A 17930-nucleotide genomic window follows, 5' to 3' on the forward strand; every position below is an offset into this window, starting at 1 on the left:
CTTGTATAAAGAGTAATGTTATTACATTGGAAAGAGTTCAGAAATATTTTATATACCCATACCTGCAATGAGTAGCTTGCCTATGATGATGCCTGGGCTACATTTGCTGAATCTTAAAGAAGTGAGCAAGACCTGATTGAAGTGGATCAGACTCGATGGGCTAAATGGCCTAATTATTCCCCTATGTCTTATGGAAACATATAAAATCCTGAGTATTCATAATTGTGTGGATGTGAAGAGGATATTTTTCCCATGTGAGAGAGTATAGAACTATTTAAGAATGAAATAAGATGAAAATCTTCTTTCTCAGAGAGCTGTGAGTCTTTGCAACTTAAGGAAGCAGCTAAAGAGTCTTTGAATACTTTTAAGGCAAAGGTAAATATTTGATAAGCAAAGGAGATGAAAAGTTATAATGACTAGATGGGAATGTGATCTGAGGCTGCAAATAAATCAGTCAAGATTGCATTAAATGGTGAAGCTGGCTTCAGTGGTCAGATGACCTACTACTGCTCCTAATCCCTATACATAACAAAAGGAAATTGTACTGAGATGCACCCTGTACTGATAGGCTTCACAAGGAAGGACTCCAATCAAAGATCTGAGGTCACTGTCTACCATTGGAGAAGTTTTCTTTGCTCATTGAAGCTTTTCATCGTCAGCAGACATTCTTCACCAGCAATAGTACTCTTCTCCAACAGAGGGAACTCTCTTCATTATGAGGAAATTTCTTCACTGATTGGAGCTCTCCATCAATAGCAGGATCTTTCTTCACCAATCTCTGCCATACGAGGAATTCTCTTCACTGATTGGAGATCTCCACGAGCGGATCTGTCTTCACCAATAGAAATTTTCTTCACAAATAAAAAGCCCTCTCTTCAATTGGGAGCACTCTGATCAGTAGGAGGAGCTCCCTTCAACTGGAGATATAAATGGAAAATGCTGGAGCTTCTTACCAAGCCTAGTAACATCGAGAAAGAGATTTAGTCTTTTATGTCAATGTCCTCCTTTTAAAAAGAGTTCCCATCAGGAGTAGGGGGGAGTTTTATCATCAGGACAGGTTGACTAATAGGAAGAACTTTTCTTTTATTCTTTCCTCTAAGGAGCCAAGCCAATCAGGTTAAGAATCTGTGGTTTTCTGATGTTTGAAATATCATTATTCTAACGTAATTCTATTTATACTGATGTTATAGTAAATATGGAAAAAATGGGATATTTCCCATCTTAGAGCTACAACTTAAATATTGTATTTTGTTGCACAGCCTCATGACAGTAGTAACAATGACCTACATTCATATTATTCTTTTAACACTGTAAAATGATTGAAAGCTGAAAGAGCTAATGAAATTTAGCTCTCTCCCAAAATCAGGGATATGAGGATAATAAAATACAAAGTCGATTTTAAAGGGCATAAAGGGAGAATAAGGTGGAGAGAGGGAGACATTTATGGAGGTAATTCCTAAAATGAGGCTGTCGTTCAAACTGCTGATTGTTTAACTGCCTGATTAGCTCGATGAATCAGTCTATCACGTAGCAACGATCAGCCAGATTATTTTAATCTGTATAGTTTTATTTTCACAATAATCATTGAAGCTAACAGCGCTCTGCCTTTGTTTTCCAAGAGTATTGTGTATCCAGATTGTCACACAGATCCTGTTTGTGTGCTGGTGTCTCCCATCTGCCGGTGGAGAGAAGGGGGAGGGGGAGAGGAGTGACGGTTTGCACTCCTCTCTATTTCACACGCAGGCACAGGGCTCCTGCTGTTGAAACCTTCAAGTGTTTTCTTGCACTGCTCAGTCAAGACAGGTCACTCTGACGATGGCGGAGCCCAGCACGCAGCCCCGGGTCTACTTCCAGTCCCCGAGTAAGGAAGAAGAGCCTCAGTCACAGAGGAAATTGGGCAAGTTCACAGTCCGATATGACAGGAAAGATCTACAGAGGAGACTGGACATCGAGGAATGGCTGGACTTTCAGCTCCATCAGCTGTATGGATGTGAGGTGAGTGCTCAGCATGGTTAGTCCTTTACCTTGGCTCAGGCTGGGCCTGCCTGTCGATTCTAAAAGGCTCCTGCCTGTTTATTATTAACTCCTGCTGTGGTTAATACTCTCTGTCCAAGACCGTGGAGAATAAAGCTCCATGTTCTCTCTGCAGCAGGGCTGCAATAGCTGAAGGCACGAACTAACATGTGAGCTCCTAACATTTTACTTGTGCTTCTGTGAAAGAAGTGTGAAGGGAAATTGAATCAAAGAGTAGAAATTAATCTGCAAAACTAAAACCGAGTTGTGAATTTGGAGTGGATTGAGCTTTATTGTGATTACTGAATTTGTCAGGGAAATTCACCATTGAGTTGTGCCCTTACAGAAAGTGCTGTGTTTGTGTACCTGAGGCTGTCTGAAGGGCATCTGATTTTGTCTATGGTGGTACGAGAAATGCAGACTGTGATGGTGGGTATCTAACTGTGAGAATGTCAATGGGCTCGGCAGGAGTAGGGAAAGCATGAAGGACGTTCAGGAGGTGGGTGGCGGGTCTCTGTGGAATGATGACAGTGAATATACAGCAATGGGAAGGTGCATTGTGGTGCCTATGGGAATCAACAAGGACGGTTTCCTGGGCGCGGGACCGCGGGAAGGTGAAGGTACTGTGGTATATGATGTAAGAGTGGTCCTGTGCAAATAGGTGTCCTTCAGAGTACATAAAAGCACGTTTCTGAAGGAGTATTGTAGAGGTAAGAGGAGAAGGGAGAGTTGTTCTGTTGAATTGTGAGATCCTGTGGGGGGTGGAAATCTCTGAGAGCATGCAGCTCAGCACAAACTGGTGGACACAAAGGACTGATGTTCTCTGAGAATGAGTGAACCTGCTGCGGCATACAATGGAGAGGCAAAAATCCAACCCAATATGAACACCTGGAAAATGCCAAATTTTTATTCTTTTCCCTGAGTGGTCTGTCGGGAATGAAAATGACTTGATTCCACATCAGTTTTCCTGGTTTTGACAATGCTGACGTGGGAGCTGCAGATTTCGTCATGGGCGGCCAGGTGTACTTGGTAGCACAGGCAGGTGACTTGGGAGAAGGGCATTTCTTCTAACATTTTCCATGGCTTTGGTGTGATCAAGGTTCCTGAATTCAAGTTTGTCAGTTTTATCATGAATGATGCTGCTTCAGTCAGGGTTCAGTGATTCTCATGCGTGTGTGAATGATGCTGCATTTTATTTTTAAGATTGTTCCGCCTTTTCGTCTGTCCACCTGCTAATCTCTTTCCATGACAAGACTCAGAATAAACTATCTGTTGCGGGAATATGTCCAATTAGTACCTCCCTGCTGTAAAGGTTGGCTTGGGAGAGGATATTGATTTTTTTTCGATTATCTTGTCAGTGGATTTAGGATGGTACTATAGTGGGTCTGTGAGAGTGTGATAGGTTGATCAATTGCCAACACATGGTTGTAGAGTAACACAGTGCTCTGGTTTCAGTTTTTCACTGTTCATCTAGCTGGCTTGGATTAGAAACTACACAGTGGCAATTTTATTAGCTATTCCTTGTATTCCTATACGTGACCTTCTACTGCTGTAGCCCTGACGTGATGTGTGTTCAGAGATGTTCTTCTGCATGTCACTGTTGTAATGTCTGGATGTTTGAGTTATTGTTGTCTTTCATCTTGGCCATTTTCCTCTGACCTCTCTCATTAAAAAGGTGTTTTTGCCCACAGAACTGCTGCTCACACCATTCTCTGTAAACTAGAGACTATTGTGTGCAAAAACCCCAGGAGGTCAGCAGTTTCTGAGATACCCAAACCACCTCGTCGGACACCAACAATCATTCCATGGTTAAAATCACCTAGATTACATTTCTTCCCCACTCTGATGTTCGGTCTGACCAACAACTGAACCTCCTGACCCCATCTTCATGCTTTTATTGAGTTGCTGCCACATGATTGGCTGATTAGATATTTGCATTAACAAGTATGAATACCTAATAAAGTGGCCACTGATCGTAGTTTGACCAGATGAAGTGAAATTTGTAGTTCAGAATATGAAGTTGTCAAATCACGCCTTGTTAATGTAATAACACCATAGATAGAAATAGATATACACAAGCTCTAATATTAATTGGGAACCATCAGCCAGTAACAAACCATTTCAACCTGGTTAATCACAAATTGAGAAAGAGATTTGAAATAACTTCAAAGCATTTAAGTACTGTATTCAGTTGGATAGTGATTCTGAATGGATTTAGTTAGATCTGTGAATGGATGCGAAGAGATGTTAACCAGGAATGGATTGAGTGGTTTGGTCAAGCATTCCGGCAGATGCTGCTTAGTAATTGGATTCAGTCAGACATTGATTGAGAATGGATTGAACCAAATGTGTCGGAATGTGTGGAACTGGGCACAAATGTGAAATGGGAGCAATTGAGTATGAAGCATAAATAGCTTCTATTGAAGTATCTAATTAGGATCAGGTATGGAATATGCCCAATCAAGTGCTGACTAGTAATGTACCCAATATTTCTCACAAGGAGCAGATCCCATCAGTTGACTGTCTGCATGACTGTATGAAGACAGTGAATGGGAATGAATATGGCTAAATACAGTTTAGGAGCTGGAATGAAATGCGCATGAATTTACACTGATTATTTGTATTTCAGTAACATCCATAACATGTCATCGGGGACCTCCACATCATGAGAAAAGATGGTGATAGGAATTCGTTAGTCAGGGGAACAAAAAGGAGGCTTTGTGGACAATAGCAAGAATCCCTAATGGTATGTTGCCTCCCATTTGCCAGGATCCAGGACATCTCAGATCAAGTCTTGGCCATTAGGCGGTTGATCTGCCAAAGGATGTGGTCCATGTAGGCATCAATGACATGGGTAGGGAGGAAGAATGATGAGGTTCAGCAAAGGCAGTTCATGGAGTTAGGTGCTAAGCTAAAGGACAGGACCTCCAGGGTTGTGATCTCAGGATTACTAAGCATGCCACATGCTAGTGAGGCCAGAAATAGGGAGATCATACAATTTAACAACCGCTAAGAAGCCGGTGTAAGAGGGAGGGCGTCAGATTGTTAGATCATTGGACTCTTCCAGGCAAGTACCTCTACAGAAGAGACGGTTTGCACGTGAGCTGTAGGGGGACTAATATCCTAGTGGGAAGGTTCGCTAGTGCTGCACGGGGAGGGGGGTTTAAAACTAGAGTTGCAGGGAGATGAGAACCAGAGTGCCAGAACAGATAGTGGAGACAGAGACAGTTATTGGCAAGATCTCAGACGAAGTCAGGAATCAAAAGGTTGAGCATGGTGCAATTAATGTCCTGAGCTGCAAACATTTCAATGCAAGAAATATTGTAGGAAAGGCAGATGAGCTTACGGCATGGATCAGAACATGGAATTATGTTATCTTAGCCATTGGTGACACTTGGTTGCAGGAGGGACAGGACCAGCAGCTCAGTATTCTGCGGTTCCATTGTTTTAGACGTGACAGAGTGAGAGGGATTAAAGGGAGAGGGGTGGTGTTACCAGGCAGGGAAAATATCACAGTAGTGCTCAGTCAGGACAGACTGGAGGACTTGTCTAGTGAGGTTTTATGGGTGGAACTGAGGAATAAGAAAGGGATGACCATGTTAATGGGGCTATATTATAGACTACCCACCAGTCTGTGGAATTTAGAGGAACAAATTTGTAGAGAGACCACAGACTGTTGCAAGAAATGTAAGATTGTTATAGTGGATGATTTTAACTTTCTACATATTGAGTGGGACTCCCATACTATACAAGGATTAGATGGGATAGAGTTTGTCAAATGTGTTCAGGAAATATCCTTAGTCAATGCATAGAAGTCCCAACAGAGAGTATGTAATACCTGATCTGCTATTAGGGAGTTAGGCAGGGCAGGTGACAGAACTTTGTGTAGGGGAACACTTTTCATCTAGTGATTACAATGCCATTAGTTTCAAAGTGAATAAGTAGAAGATACTGTAAGTCTGGTCCACAGGTTAGGACGTTGAATTGGAGAAAGGCCAATCTTGATGGGATCAGAAAGGGCCTGGCAAGTGTGGATTGGGAAAGGCTGTTTTCTGGCAAATGTGTAACTGGTAAGTGGGAGGCCTTCAACAGTGAAATTTTGAGAGTGAAATGCTTGTATGTGCCTGTATGAATAAAAGGGAGAGATAACAGGTGTAGGGAACCTTGGTTTTCAAGACATGTTGAGGCCCTAGTTAAGAAAAAAGGAGGTGCATAGCAGGTATAGGCAGGTAAGAACAAATGAGTATAAGAAGTGCAAGAGAATACTTAAGAAAAAAATTCAGGAGGGCTAAAAGAAGGCACAAGTTTGCCCTAGAAGACAAGGTGAAGGAGAATCCTAAGGGATTCTACAGATATGCTAGGAGCAAACGGATTGCAAGGGACAAAATTGGTCCTTTGTCTATGCGTGGAGCCAAAAGAGTTGGGGGAGATGTTAAATGGATTTTTTGGAACTGTAAATACTTAAGAGATAAGACACAGAGTCTATTGAAGTGGGCCAAAGCAGCAGATTACAGAGGAGGAGTTGTTTGTTGTCATAAGGCAAATTAAGGTGGATAAATCCCCAGGACCTGACAAGGTGTTCCCTTGGACCTTTTGGGAGGCAAGTGCAGAAATTGCAGGGGCTCTAGCAGAGATATTTAAATCATCCTTACCGACAGGTGAGGCACCCGAGGATTGGAGGACAGTTGTTCTGCTGTTTAAGAAAGGCTTTAAAAATAAAGTAGGAAATTATAGTCTGACAACAGTAGTAATTCTAAGGCACTGGATATATAAGAATTTGGATAGACATGGACTGACTAGGGATCGTCAGCATGGCTTTGTGAGCGGTAGGTCGTGTCTAACCTATCTTATATAATTTTTTGAGGAAGTTAGCAGGAAAGCTGATGAAGGCAAGGCAGTGGGTGTTGTCTACATGGACTTTAGTAAGGCATTCAACAAAATCTCACCTGAGAGGTTGATAAGGAAGGTTCATTTGCTTGGCATTCAAGATGTGATAGTAAATGAGATTAGCCATTGGCTCGATGAGAGAAACCAGAGAGTGGCAGCAGATGGTTGCCTCTCTGACTGGAGGCCTTCGACTAGTGGAGGACTGCAAAGACCAATTCTGGTCCATTGCTCTTTGTCACATATATCAATGATCTGGATGATAATGTGGTTAACTGGATCCTCAAATTTGTGGATGACACCAAGATTGAGGGTGTAGTGGATAGTGAGAAAAGCTATCAGTGCTTGCAGTGGGATCTGGACCAGCTAGAAAAATGGGTGGAAAAATGGCAGATGGAATTTAATGCAGACGAGTGATAGTTGTTGCAGTTTGGTAGGGCCAACCATGGTAGGTCTTACACAGTGAAGGGTAGGGCACTGAGGAGTGCGGTAGAACAAAGGGATCTGGAAATACAGGTCCATAGTTGATTGAAAGTGGTGGCACAGGTAGACAGTGCCGCAAGGAAAGCCTTTGTCACATTGGCCTTCATAAATCAATGTACTGAGTACAGGAGATGGGACATTATGTTGAAGTTGTGTAATATGTTGGTGAGGCCTAATTTGGAGTATTGTGTGTGGTTTTGGTCACCTACCTACAGGAAAGATATAAATAACGTTAAAAGAATACAGAGGAAATTTGCAAGGATTTTGCCGGGACTGGAGGACCTGAATTATAAGGAAAGATTGAATAGGTTGGGGCTTTATTCCTTGGACATAGAGGATTGAGGGGAGATTTGATAGAGGTGTACAAAATTATGAGGGCTGTAGATGATAAATGCAAGGAGGATTTTTCCACTGAGGTTGGGTGGGACTACAACTAGAGGTCATGGGTTAAGAGTGAGAGGTGAAAAGTTTAAATTCTTAATAGGCTTCGGGAAGTTAATCTGGAGCTCTGGATTCATTCTTGTTAGCTCTACACTGGTTAGGTTGACCTGGATTCTTCACTCTGAGGATCATGAGAGTGTGGAACAAGCTGTCAGTGCAAGTGGTTCACGCAAGCTCAATTTCAATGTTTAAGATGGATGGGAGAGGTATGTTCTAGGTGCAGGTTGATAGGAGTGTTTCAGTATAGTCAAGATGTACTAAAGGTTATGGTTCTGTGCTGTACTTTTCTATAACTCCATAAACCCCGGCATGTACCAGCAGATCTGCAAGGCTTGGTGAAGAAGGGTTGTGGTAAATTTGGGAATGAGTCAAAGGAGGTCAAACACATAGGTTAAATGGGGGTGCAGGATGAGGTTGGTCTGCGGTGAAATTGTAGAACGGTCCTAAGGATTTCAAATGAGATATACAGGGGATACAATGGGACTGATTGCCAACAGAGTAGTAGGGGAAGGAGCTGAAGACTGAATGTAAAATGTGGTTTGAACATGGCCTCACCATCTTTGGTCATCTCACACAGAGTAAAATCTCTGACTTGCTTAACCCTATCACCTCTACTGGGCCGTAGACCACCATCAGCAGCTCTCCGGAGTCCTCTGTCCTGGGCCAGTATTTCAAGTTGTCCCCAGGCGTAGCCCAGCTTTGAGGATCCTTGCTGTCCCAGGGATGAGGCCTTTAAAGCTTCTGCTGGCATTTCTGCAGCTCTGGCTTTTTATGGGCTGGGTTTGCTGGCCCCATGCCTGACCCTCATCCTTCCACAGCTGGGCTTGTTACCATCCATGGCAGGGTTAATAGTATAAAAGCTCACCTGATAAAAATGATCAGCAAAGCTTAACTCAAGGCATAAATTATGCATGATATTTATATTTTAAAAAGTAGCCAAAAAAAAGTCTATTGTAGTGTTTTATGGTCATTGTGATGTAGTGATTGGGGTTGTGCAAGTTGGTTCAAGAGCTGAAAGGTTGAAGGGAAGTTGCCGTTCTTGAACCTGGTCATGTGGGATTTCAGGCTTCTCTGTCTCCTGCCTGATAGTAGCTGCAAGAAGATGGCATGGCCCAGATGGTGAAGATCTTTGATTAATGTTTCCTTCCTGAGGCAACACCTACTGTAGATACTACTGATGGTGCAGAGGGAGGTACCTGTGAAGTATAGGGCTGAATCTACTGTTCTCTGCAGTTTCTTATGTTTCTATGAATTTCCATAGCAGACCATGATGTAATCACTTATATTCAATCAGTCCAAACCATGTCTCTACCTTAATGGGCTTCAGGAAGATATCCTGGAGCTTTGGCTTAATTCTTCTTAGCTCTACATTGGATGCGTTGATCTGAATTCATGTCCATGCTAAAGAATGCAATTGTGAGTCTGAGTTACTCAGAAAATCAGCGAGGGATTTTGGACCAGATCTTCACAAAAAAAAGTCAGCTCCTGCAGCAACCCACTGAAATTTTCCAAGCATACAAAGCAAGCAAGTGTTGAAATTTGTCTCTGAGCTAATGCCTAATGCCTGATAATGGGGCTATGCCTTGCGACGTGTCAATGTAAGTGGTTACTGTTTTCATGAATGATGTGTCCCTTGGTAAATAAATGATGGGAAAGCTGCTGTTATGTGGTGAATGTACCAGATAGAGTTCATAAATGTACAAGAAGAAAACAAATTATATTGCAGGCAGGTACTTAACATGGTTAGATTAAGTAATTTCATTTACTAGACTCTCGAAAGGACAATCACCTACACATGATGCTGAGTCTGTTAGGCGTCCTAGGGGAAGGGCCTCAGGATCCAAAGTCGGAAGCCTATTTGTTGTTTGCAACTTGCTTTGCTCTATGACAGAAGACAGAGTCATACAGAAAGGAGGCGAGTCTTATAGCTCAATAAGTTGAAGATGACCATCAAGTACCAATTAAGTACCTGAAAGGAAAGAATTTTCAGCGGCACAGGGACGTAATAGAGTGTGGGACTATCTGGATTGTGCTTACACGGGGCTGGTAAGGACTGGAAGGGCTGAACAGTCTCATCACCTGTTACATAATTATTCTGTGATTCTGTTTCATTGTGAGAGAGTGGGGTTGGGGCTCTGGTTAAGTGTGCAGTGAAGGTGCTCTTTCGAGAAAACTTTAGCCCATTGGCCTTTGTGTCTTAATTGGGCTGTGTACGGGATCACTCCACGAGCAGGGGATATTGGTAGTTTTGACATAGTCACCCATCATGAATGACAATGACAGGAGCTGGGGATTTCCCGAGCCTCCCAGGACTCCGTAGTGAAGCCGAGAGAGTACAGCAGCACAGGAGGGAGAATGAAGAGTTGATAGGTGGGTCCGGCCCTAAACCCCAGGGCCTCCCAGCTGCTTCCTGCAGTGATGGAGGGAAAGGTATTCCTTGCAGACACATGCAAAGAGAGCACATGAGTGTTTTGTTGGAATTTACTTGAGAATTTGTAAATTCTTTAGTTCACTTCCCAAACTTTAGCAGTGCCCCTGCATTCTTTGCAACTTACAGCTCATTGTGGTCAGACTACCTTGGTCACTGCTAACTCTGCAGCACTGTGCATGCACCTAGTGGAGACTGATTTGGCTGCTTCCTGATACCTGTGGATGTCCAGAGAGGGTCAGCAGAGGAGAGGAGCTCACAGGAAGCTAAACCAGCCAGTGGTCTGGACACCGGTGTCCCTGGAAGACTCAGTAACATGGCCAGTGGTGGTACCTACCTGCAGCCAACTGGACCACGTGTTGTCATCTGCTGGATCTGGTGGCCGTGCTTTGCCAGCGGCCATCAAGGTTACCTGCATCCTTAAGTTCCATCCCTTGGGATCACTCTGGGATTGTACCAATGTCTCTTGAGATCCCACAGACTCTCCGAGATCCTGCTAGTGCACAAGGCAGGTGACTAATGGCCAATTTAAAAGTGCTTGCAATGAGTCCCATAAGAAGAGGTGACCTAGAGATTGAATGGGCTCATTGCTCTTGTACCTCCCCTGCTTGTCTCAGGAGTGCTTGTCATCACGTGCAGTAGGTGTATGACACAGGACATTGCCATGATGCTAATATCCTGCTTTGCCTTAGCCTTCATGTTCACCCTTGCTAATGTACACCTGGCTAGCTGTCTGGAGACATGGGACATACCAGTAATGAAGGTTGATAACAGTAATTGGGAAACCCACTGAGGAGATCAATACCGACCAGCTAAAGCTTCATATTCATCAATAAATATCTCACTGAGCTCGTCAGAGTCAGGCCAAGCCTTCAATTTCTGGATTTACCTGGAGCTCTCCTTCAAATTTCCAACAGCCAGGCTTTCCGAAATGGTGAGTGTCGACTGCTCACTGCAGAAAACTGAGAAGCACCAAGAATTGGAGGCAAATCTAAAGGGTAGAGCCCCTTCAGTTGAGAAAGAGCAAAGATAATAGTGTTGCTGGATGGAATGTCCCCATCACTGTAAAGTTTATTAGTCCACACAACCCACACCTCAATGCTAGATTGACCTTCCCACTTGCATTCTGCAAACAACTGTGCATGACCCACTGATCAGTGTCAATCTATTCCTCAATTTTGGAAGATCAGTAGTCAAATATAATCCATTCCAGGCAGTGGCATCAGCAAATATTTTTTCCTTTGTCAGTACAAAGGACTGAATGCTAGCAATTAACTTTGGGCAGATGGAGACCACGCTTCTTCCTGTAATGGGGTAATTTCTGTGTCCTTAGCGGAGGTGGAGGGGAACTGCTCAGATCTGGTTTAGGACGGGCAAGTTACTTTTAGCCAGTGTCCTCTGGTCTTGGATCCTGTGGGGCCTCTGGCCTCAGGACCATTGCAGCACCTTACCCAGCCACCAGGACACTAGGTAGCATGTGTGTTGCTAAGACCGTCACCATGGTAAGAAATGGGAGTGCGTCAATTTAGAGCCTCCATTTGCATTTCTCCTTGTCATCGGCATCCCTGTCATGGTCTTCCTGCACTTTCCTGCTGTCAGTGAGCTGAAGATGCATGAAGTGATGAGCAGCCAGAGACAGCGAATCCTGCTGAAGATTAGATTCACAGGGTGAAAGCCATTAGTGGAGACCTGTGTTCATTCATGTTGCAGGATGACATTTGGTACCAGCTTCTACGACACTGACCTAAGTCATACATTGTGCAACACACACAAAACGCTGGAGGAGCTCACTTCAGTGTGGATGCTGGAAGTGCATGATTCTTTAAAAATAATTGGCTACAAAGACAGAGAGGTAACAAGGAGATAATTTATTTTTCATGGCAAAACTTTTCATGGTCTTGAATGCACTGATAACAAAAGCAGATTTAAGATTAAGTTTTGAAATCAGCTTCAGAGGAGGACTGGAAAAGAAAATTTTGCAAGAAGTGGGGAAATAGGAGAGATTGGGCAGCCTTTTTCAAAAAGCTAGCAATGACATAACGGGCTGAATTGCCTCCTATTTTGTTATTTAAAAACAACAAAATTGTAAAACAGACATTTGCAATAGTTTGCTATGCTAAAAATTACTGGATGGTTTAACTCCTGGTTTAATCTCTCTTCATTCAAACTGAATGCAAAACTATCCCATAATGTCCCTGATAAAGGGTCATCCTCCACTGCCACCCTTTCCATATCCACTCACACTGGGGCAAGCTGATAAAGTAAGGCTGGTCTGGGTATGTATTAAATATCGTAAATGAGGAGAACCATCGTATTCCCCTTCTTCCATGATCTATTGTTCTTTCCTATCAAATTCTTTCTTCTTCACCTCTTTACCTCTTCCACCTATCACACCCTAGCTTCTTACTTCATCCTCCCCCATCCTCTCCACCCTTCCACCAGGTGTCATTTTTCACCTGCCAGTCTGTACAGCTTCCCCTCACCCAACGTCTTGTTCTTCCTTCTTTCCCCCTTTCTTTCCAGTCCTGATGATGGGTCTCAGACCAAATCGCCAACAGTTTATTTCTCTCCATAGATGCTGCCTGACCTGCTGAGTTCCTAAATGTTATTGGGAAAAGAGCAAGTGTGTTCTTCTTGAGTCCTGGGTGAAACTGAAGCTTTACACAGCAACTCAATCACAGGCATTCCCAGAGTTAAGCAAGGTTCCTTTCCTAATCTCCCTCCTGGCACATTCAGCCCTTCCCACTAACCTCCCTCCCGGCGGTTATTCCTGCAAGCAACCAGTGTCCTACACCTGCCACTTTACCTCCTCCCTCACCTCAATTCAGGGCCCCAAACAGTCCTTCGAAGTGAGGCAGCACCCCACCTGCGAATCAGCTGGGGTCATCTATTGTATTTATTGATCTCCTTATGTGGCCTTCTGTACATTGGTGAGGCTGGGGGAACGCTTCATTGAGCACCGCCGTTCCATCTGCCAAAGCAGAACTCCCCAGTGGCGCAACATTTTAATTCCAATTACCATTCCTGTTCCAACATGTCGGTCTATGGCCGCCTCTGGTGCCGCAATGAGGGCGCCCTTGGGGTGGAGGAGCTACACCTTGTACTCTCCCTGGATAGTCTCCAACTTGATGCCATGAATATCAATTTCTCTTTCTGGTTTAAAAAAAATCCCTTTCCCTTCCCCCTTCTTCTATTCCCCACTCTGGCCTTTTACCTCTTCTCACCTGCCTAGCACCTCCCCCTAGTTCCCCTCCTCCTTCCCTTTCTCCTCTGGTCCACTCTCCTCTTCAGCCTTGACCTTTCTCACCCATCTGGCTTCACCTATCACCGCCTAGCTATTCCTCTTACCCTCATCTGACCTTTTTATTCTGGTGTCTTCACCCTTCCTTTCCAGTCCTGAAAAGGATCTCGACCTGAAACATCAGCCCTTTGTTCATTTCCATGGATGCTGCCTGACCTGCTGAGTTCCTTCAGCATCTTGTGTGTGTTCCTCTCCTGAGAATTGCCTATAAGCCAATTTCTCCATTAGTCAGAAAAGCCTCTTTTTTTATTACAAGCCATATCATATTGTTCTACTTACAATTCTTATAATTCTTTCAATTTATTGATTAATATTACACATAATTAAATTAATGGAATATATAGTGTATCCAACCATTAATAAGTAACACAAATGATTTTATATTTATTATTACTAGCTTGAAATTGCTTTAAATTGCCTAAAGTTGGGTATCTGTAAGTCAGGTCATTCATAATGCGAAGACTCCTGAACAATGTCATGCATTGCCACTTTGTTCAAAGTACATATACTATATGTCACCATATACAACCCAAGATTCATTTTCTTGCAAGCATACTTAATAAATCCATACTAGAATAATAACCATAACAGAATCAATGAAAGACCACACCAGATTGGGTGTTCAACCAGTGTACAAAAGACAAGAAACTGGGAAAATACAAGAAAGAAAGAAATGATAATAGTAAATAAATAAGCAATAAATATCGGGAACATGAGATGAAGAGCCCTTGAAAGTGAATCCATAGGGGATGGAAACATTTCAACGATGGGGCAAGTGAAGTTGAGTGAAGTTATCCTCTTTGGTTCAAGAGCCTGATGGTTGAGGGGTAATAATTGTTCCTGAACCTGGTGGTGTGAGTTCTGAGGCTCCCATACCACCTTCCTGATGGCAGCAGTGAGAAGAGAGCGTGGTCTGGGTGGTGGGTACCTCTAATGATGGATGCTGCTTTCCTGCAATAACGCTTCGTGTAAATGTGCTCAGTGGTGGGGAGGGTTTTACCCATGATGGACTGCCGTATCCACTACTTTTTGTAGGATTTTCTGTTCAAGAGCATTGGTGATTCTATACTAGGCTGTGATGCAGCCGGCCAATATACTCTCCACCACGCATCTTTTCCAAGGAACAAAACAAAAACACAGGAAGGAGCTGTATCTCCCTCTTATGTTCATCCCATTCCCTCACTGTCTTATGTCAGAACTTCTGAAGGCTGGGTCATAACAAGAAGCAATCCATTTCCTTCTTCCATTAATGAAAAAATGCTTTAACTGTGATGACAAACGAGAAAATCTGCAGATGCTGGAAATCAAAGTAATACACACAAAATGTTGGATGAACTCAGCAGGCCAGGCAGCATCTATGGATAAGAATAAATGTTGCATGAGGTTACATACTATCATAGGAACTAATGCCTTGCTGGGCCCATCCAGTCTGACCTCTTTGCAGAGAGTGTGGCTGACTATTAAGTGCTCCCCAAGATTACCTAGGAGACATTCAGTCCTGATGAAGAGTCTCGGCCTGAAGCACCAACTGGCCCCTTTGCTACTGCAGAGTGTGGCTGACTATTAAGTGCTCCTCAAACTAGCCCAGGAAACATTCAGGCCAAGGACTGTTACAGATGGGCATGAAATTCTGATCTTGTCGGTGGCACACACATCCTACGAATGAATAAATTCAGTGACTGGAGACCCATGGCTCTGATTAAAAGAGCTTTGGATAAAGAATGATTAAATAATTTTAGTCCCAGATGGCTAATACCTTATCCTGCTGCCTGCTTCCAGACATTTCAGACAGACTAACCTCTCAGTATCTCCTCTGTCCATGGAGTGGAAGAAGCATATTGTTTATGTTACTGAACTGCAAATTCCAGAAGTTTGGACTATTGGTCCAGTGATATTCAGTTCCAATTTCCCAATGCAGCCACAGAGGTTAATGAAGTTAATTATGTAAATTTACAATGAGGTCTAGGATGGTGACTGTATAAAACTTCTGTTTTATTAATATCTTTTAGGGAAATAGATTTGCCACCTGACCTCAAAAACTAGTGCTGCAGTGTGCTTGTCTTCTAATTAGCAGCCAGGAGTAGACCAGCATGCCACCCTTCCTCGTGCCTGAGTGCTGTAGCCAGTCAGGAAGGCACTCACCACAACCTGGGCATTACTGATGACACCCACAGTCCACAGGCAATTAAAGGAAATGAGATGACTTCATTCTTCTGAACTCCGGTGAGCACTGGCCAACTCGACGCAATTTTTCCTCAGTGCATCATCATTCAGTCTAAGCATAAATCTAATAAACCAAGATCACATTGTCTTTATGGCAAGTTTTTAAAAAAAATTATTCATTTACAAGATGTGGGTGTCACCAGCTAAGCCAGCATTTATGGCCCTTGTGAAGGTGGTGATGAGCTGCCTTCTTGAACCGCTGCAGCCCCTGAGGTGTAGGTACACCCACAGTGCTGTCAGGGAGGGAATTCCATGATTTTGACCCAGCGATAATGAAGGAACGGTGATATGTTTCCAAGTCAGAATGGTGAGTGACTTGGAGGGGGATTTCCAAGTGGTGGTGTTCCCAGGTATCTGCTGTTCTCATCCTTCTAGATGGTAGTAGTCATGGGTCTGGAAGGTGCTGATTTAGGAACTTTGGTGTGTTGTTTCAGTGCACCTTGTAGATAGTACACACTGCTACAACTGTTCATCAATGGTGGAGGGATTGGACGCTTGTGGAAGGGGTACCAATCAACTGGGCTGCCTTGTACTGGTTGGTATCAAGCTTCTTGAGTGTTGATGGAGCTGCATTCATCCAAGTGAGTGGTGAATATTCCATTACACTCCTGCCCTGAGCCTTGTAGATGGTGGACAGGCTTTGGGGAGTCAGTAAATGAGTTACACACCACAGGATTCCTAGCCTTTGACCTGCTTAGGTAGCCGTGGTGTTTATATGGCTAGACCAGTTCAGTTTCCTGTTATGGTAACCCCCAGGATGTTGATAGTAGGGAATTCAGTGATGGTGATGCCACTGAATGTCAAGGGACGATGGTTAGAGCCTCTCTTGTTGGAGATGGTTATTGCCTGGCACTTGCGTGGCTTGAATGTTACTTACCATTTGTCAGTCCAAGCCTGGATATTATCCAGGTCCTGCTGGATTTGAGTATGAACTGCTTCACTATCTGAGGAGTCATGAATGGTGCAGAGAGTATATAGTCTCTTCCTCAGGCATGGAAAATGGCTTCCAGGTGTGGAGTCTCAGGTCCTGTGGAATTGTAACAAGGCTTCCTAACTGCTGCACTACAACCACCTCACAATAAAAGCCAATTAACCATCAGGCTTCCCAATAGTTTGCTGAATTGCCACGTAACTTCTTGTGCTTTCTGTATGGGAAAGCACATCCCTCTGAACTCTAATATTTACTAGTTTCATCATTTGAAATATGTTCCTAATTTTCAATTCTTCCCATAGTATACTCCACACATCTAGGAATTTGTATATGATTTAAAGACTTCCCAGTCCTCCACTAAACTTACTTTCCCATGTAAGTTACCACTGGCAACCAACTTGGATATGATACCCTCATGACTTCATCAGAGTCATTAATATAAATTGTATATCACTGGTGGTATAGCACTGATCCACTACCAAAATAAAAGAGCATCTTCATTTCTACACTCTACTGTTTGACCATTGGATAGTCTCCAACTTGTTGGATTTTGTGAATAAAACATGTGAGTGTTGTTTTATGTGCTTAACAAAAGCCATAGCACTTTACTTCCATAAGGAACAAAACCAAAAGCAGTTGTCTTACACCGACGTCGTTATGTCAGACATTGTCTCTTAAAGTGAACACAACTCAATGACGGTGTTTGTGAATTAGAACAGTTTCAATACGCGACATGCGTTATCCATTAACCCATTACATTACCCCACACAGGCCACCCCCACCCCAGAATTCACAAAAACAGCCTGGCTCGGGTCCTACATGCCTTGGCTGGAGTAATGGCAGGTGCCTCTGGCTCGACCAGGGGTGCGCTGACACACGCATGGTCGTGCTGTGATGCAAGGGGTATGGCAGTGGGACCATCCGGATTGTGGTGGGCCAGGTTAAGGCGACTTACAGAAATACATCCAGGTTTACATAGACTCGTTGAATCACTGAACAGCATAGAACAGAAACAACCCCTTTGGCCCACTAGCCTGTGCCGTACCATTTAAACTGCCTACTCCCATCAGTCTGCACCAGGACCAAAGCCCTCCACACCCCTACCACTCACGTAGCCATCCAGACTTCACTTAACTGTCAAAATGGAGCTCGCGTGCACTACTTGCGCTGGCAGTTCATTCCACACTCTCACGACCCTCTGACTGAAGAAGTTTCCCTTCATGTTC

At 43.6% G+C, this 17930-nt stretch overlaps 1 protein-coding gene across 1 annotated transcript in view; it reads left to right on the forward strand.

Moving 5' to 3' along the window:
- Positions 1–1590: 1590 nt before the first annotated feature.
- ppp1r14d (protein phosphatase 1 regulatory inhibitor subunit 14D) overlaps positions 1591–17930 on the forward strand; it is a 53132-nt gene continuing 36792 nt past the window's right edge. The window contains exon 1 of the mRNA XM_072276901.1: positions 1591–1995. Within this exon, the coding sequence (XP_072133002.1) occupies positions 1816–1995 (180 nt within the window). The 5' untranslated portion in view covers positions 1591–1815. The remainder of the gene's footprint in view (positions 1996–17930) is intronic.

This window comes from Mobula birostris, chromosome 1 (assembly GCF_030028105.1).
Source record: "Mobula birostris isolate sMobBir1 chromosome 1, sMobBir1.hap1, whole genome shotgun sequence".
NCBI lineage: Eukaryota > Metazoa > Chordata > Chondrichthyes > Myliobatiformes > Myliobatidae > Mobula > Mobula birostris.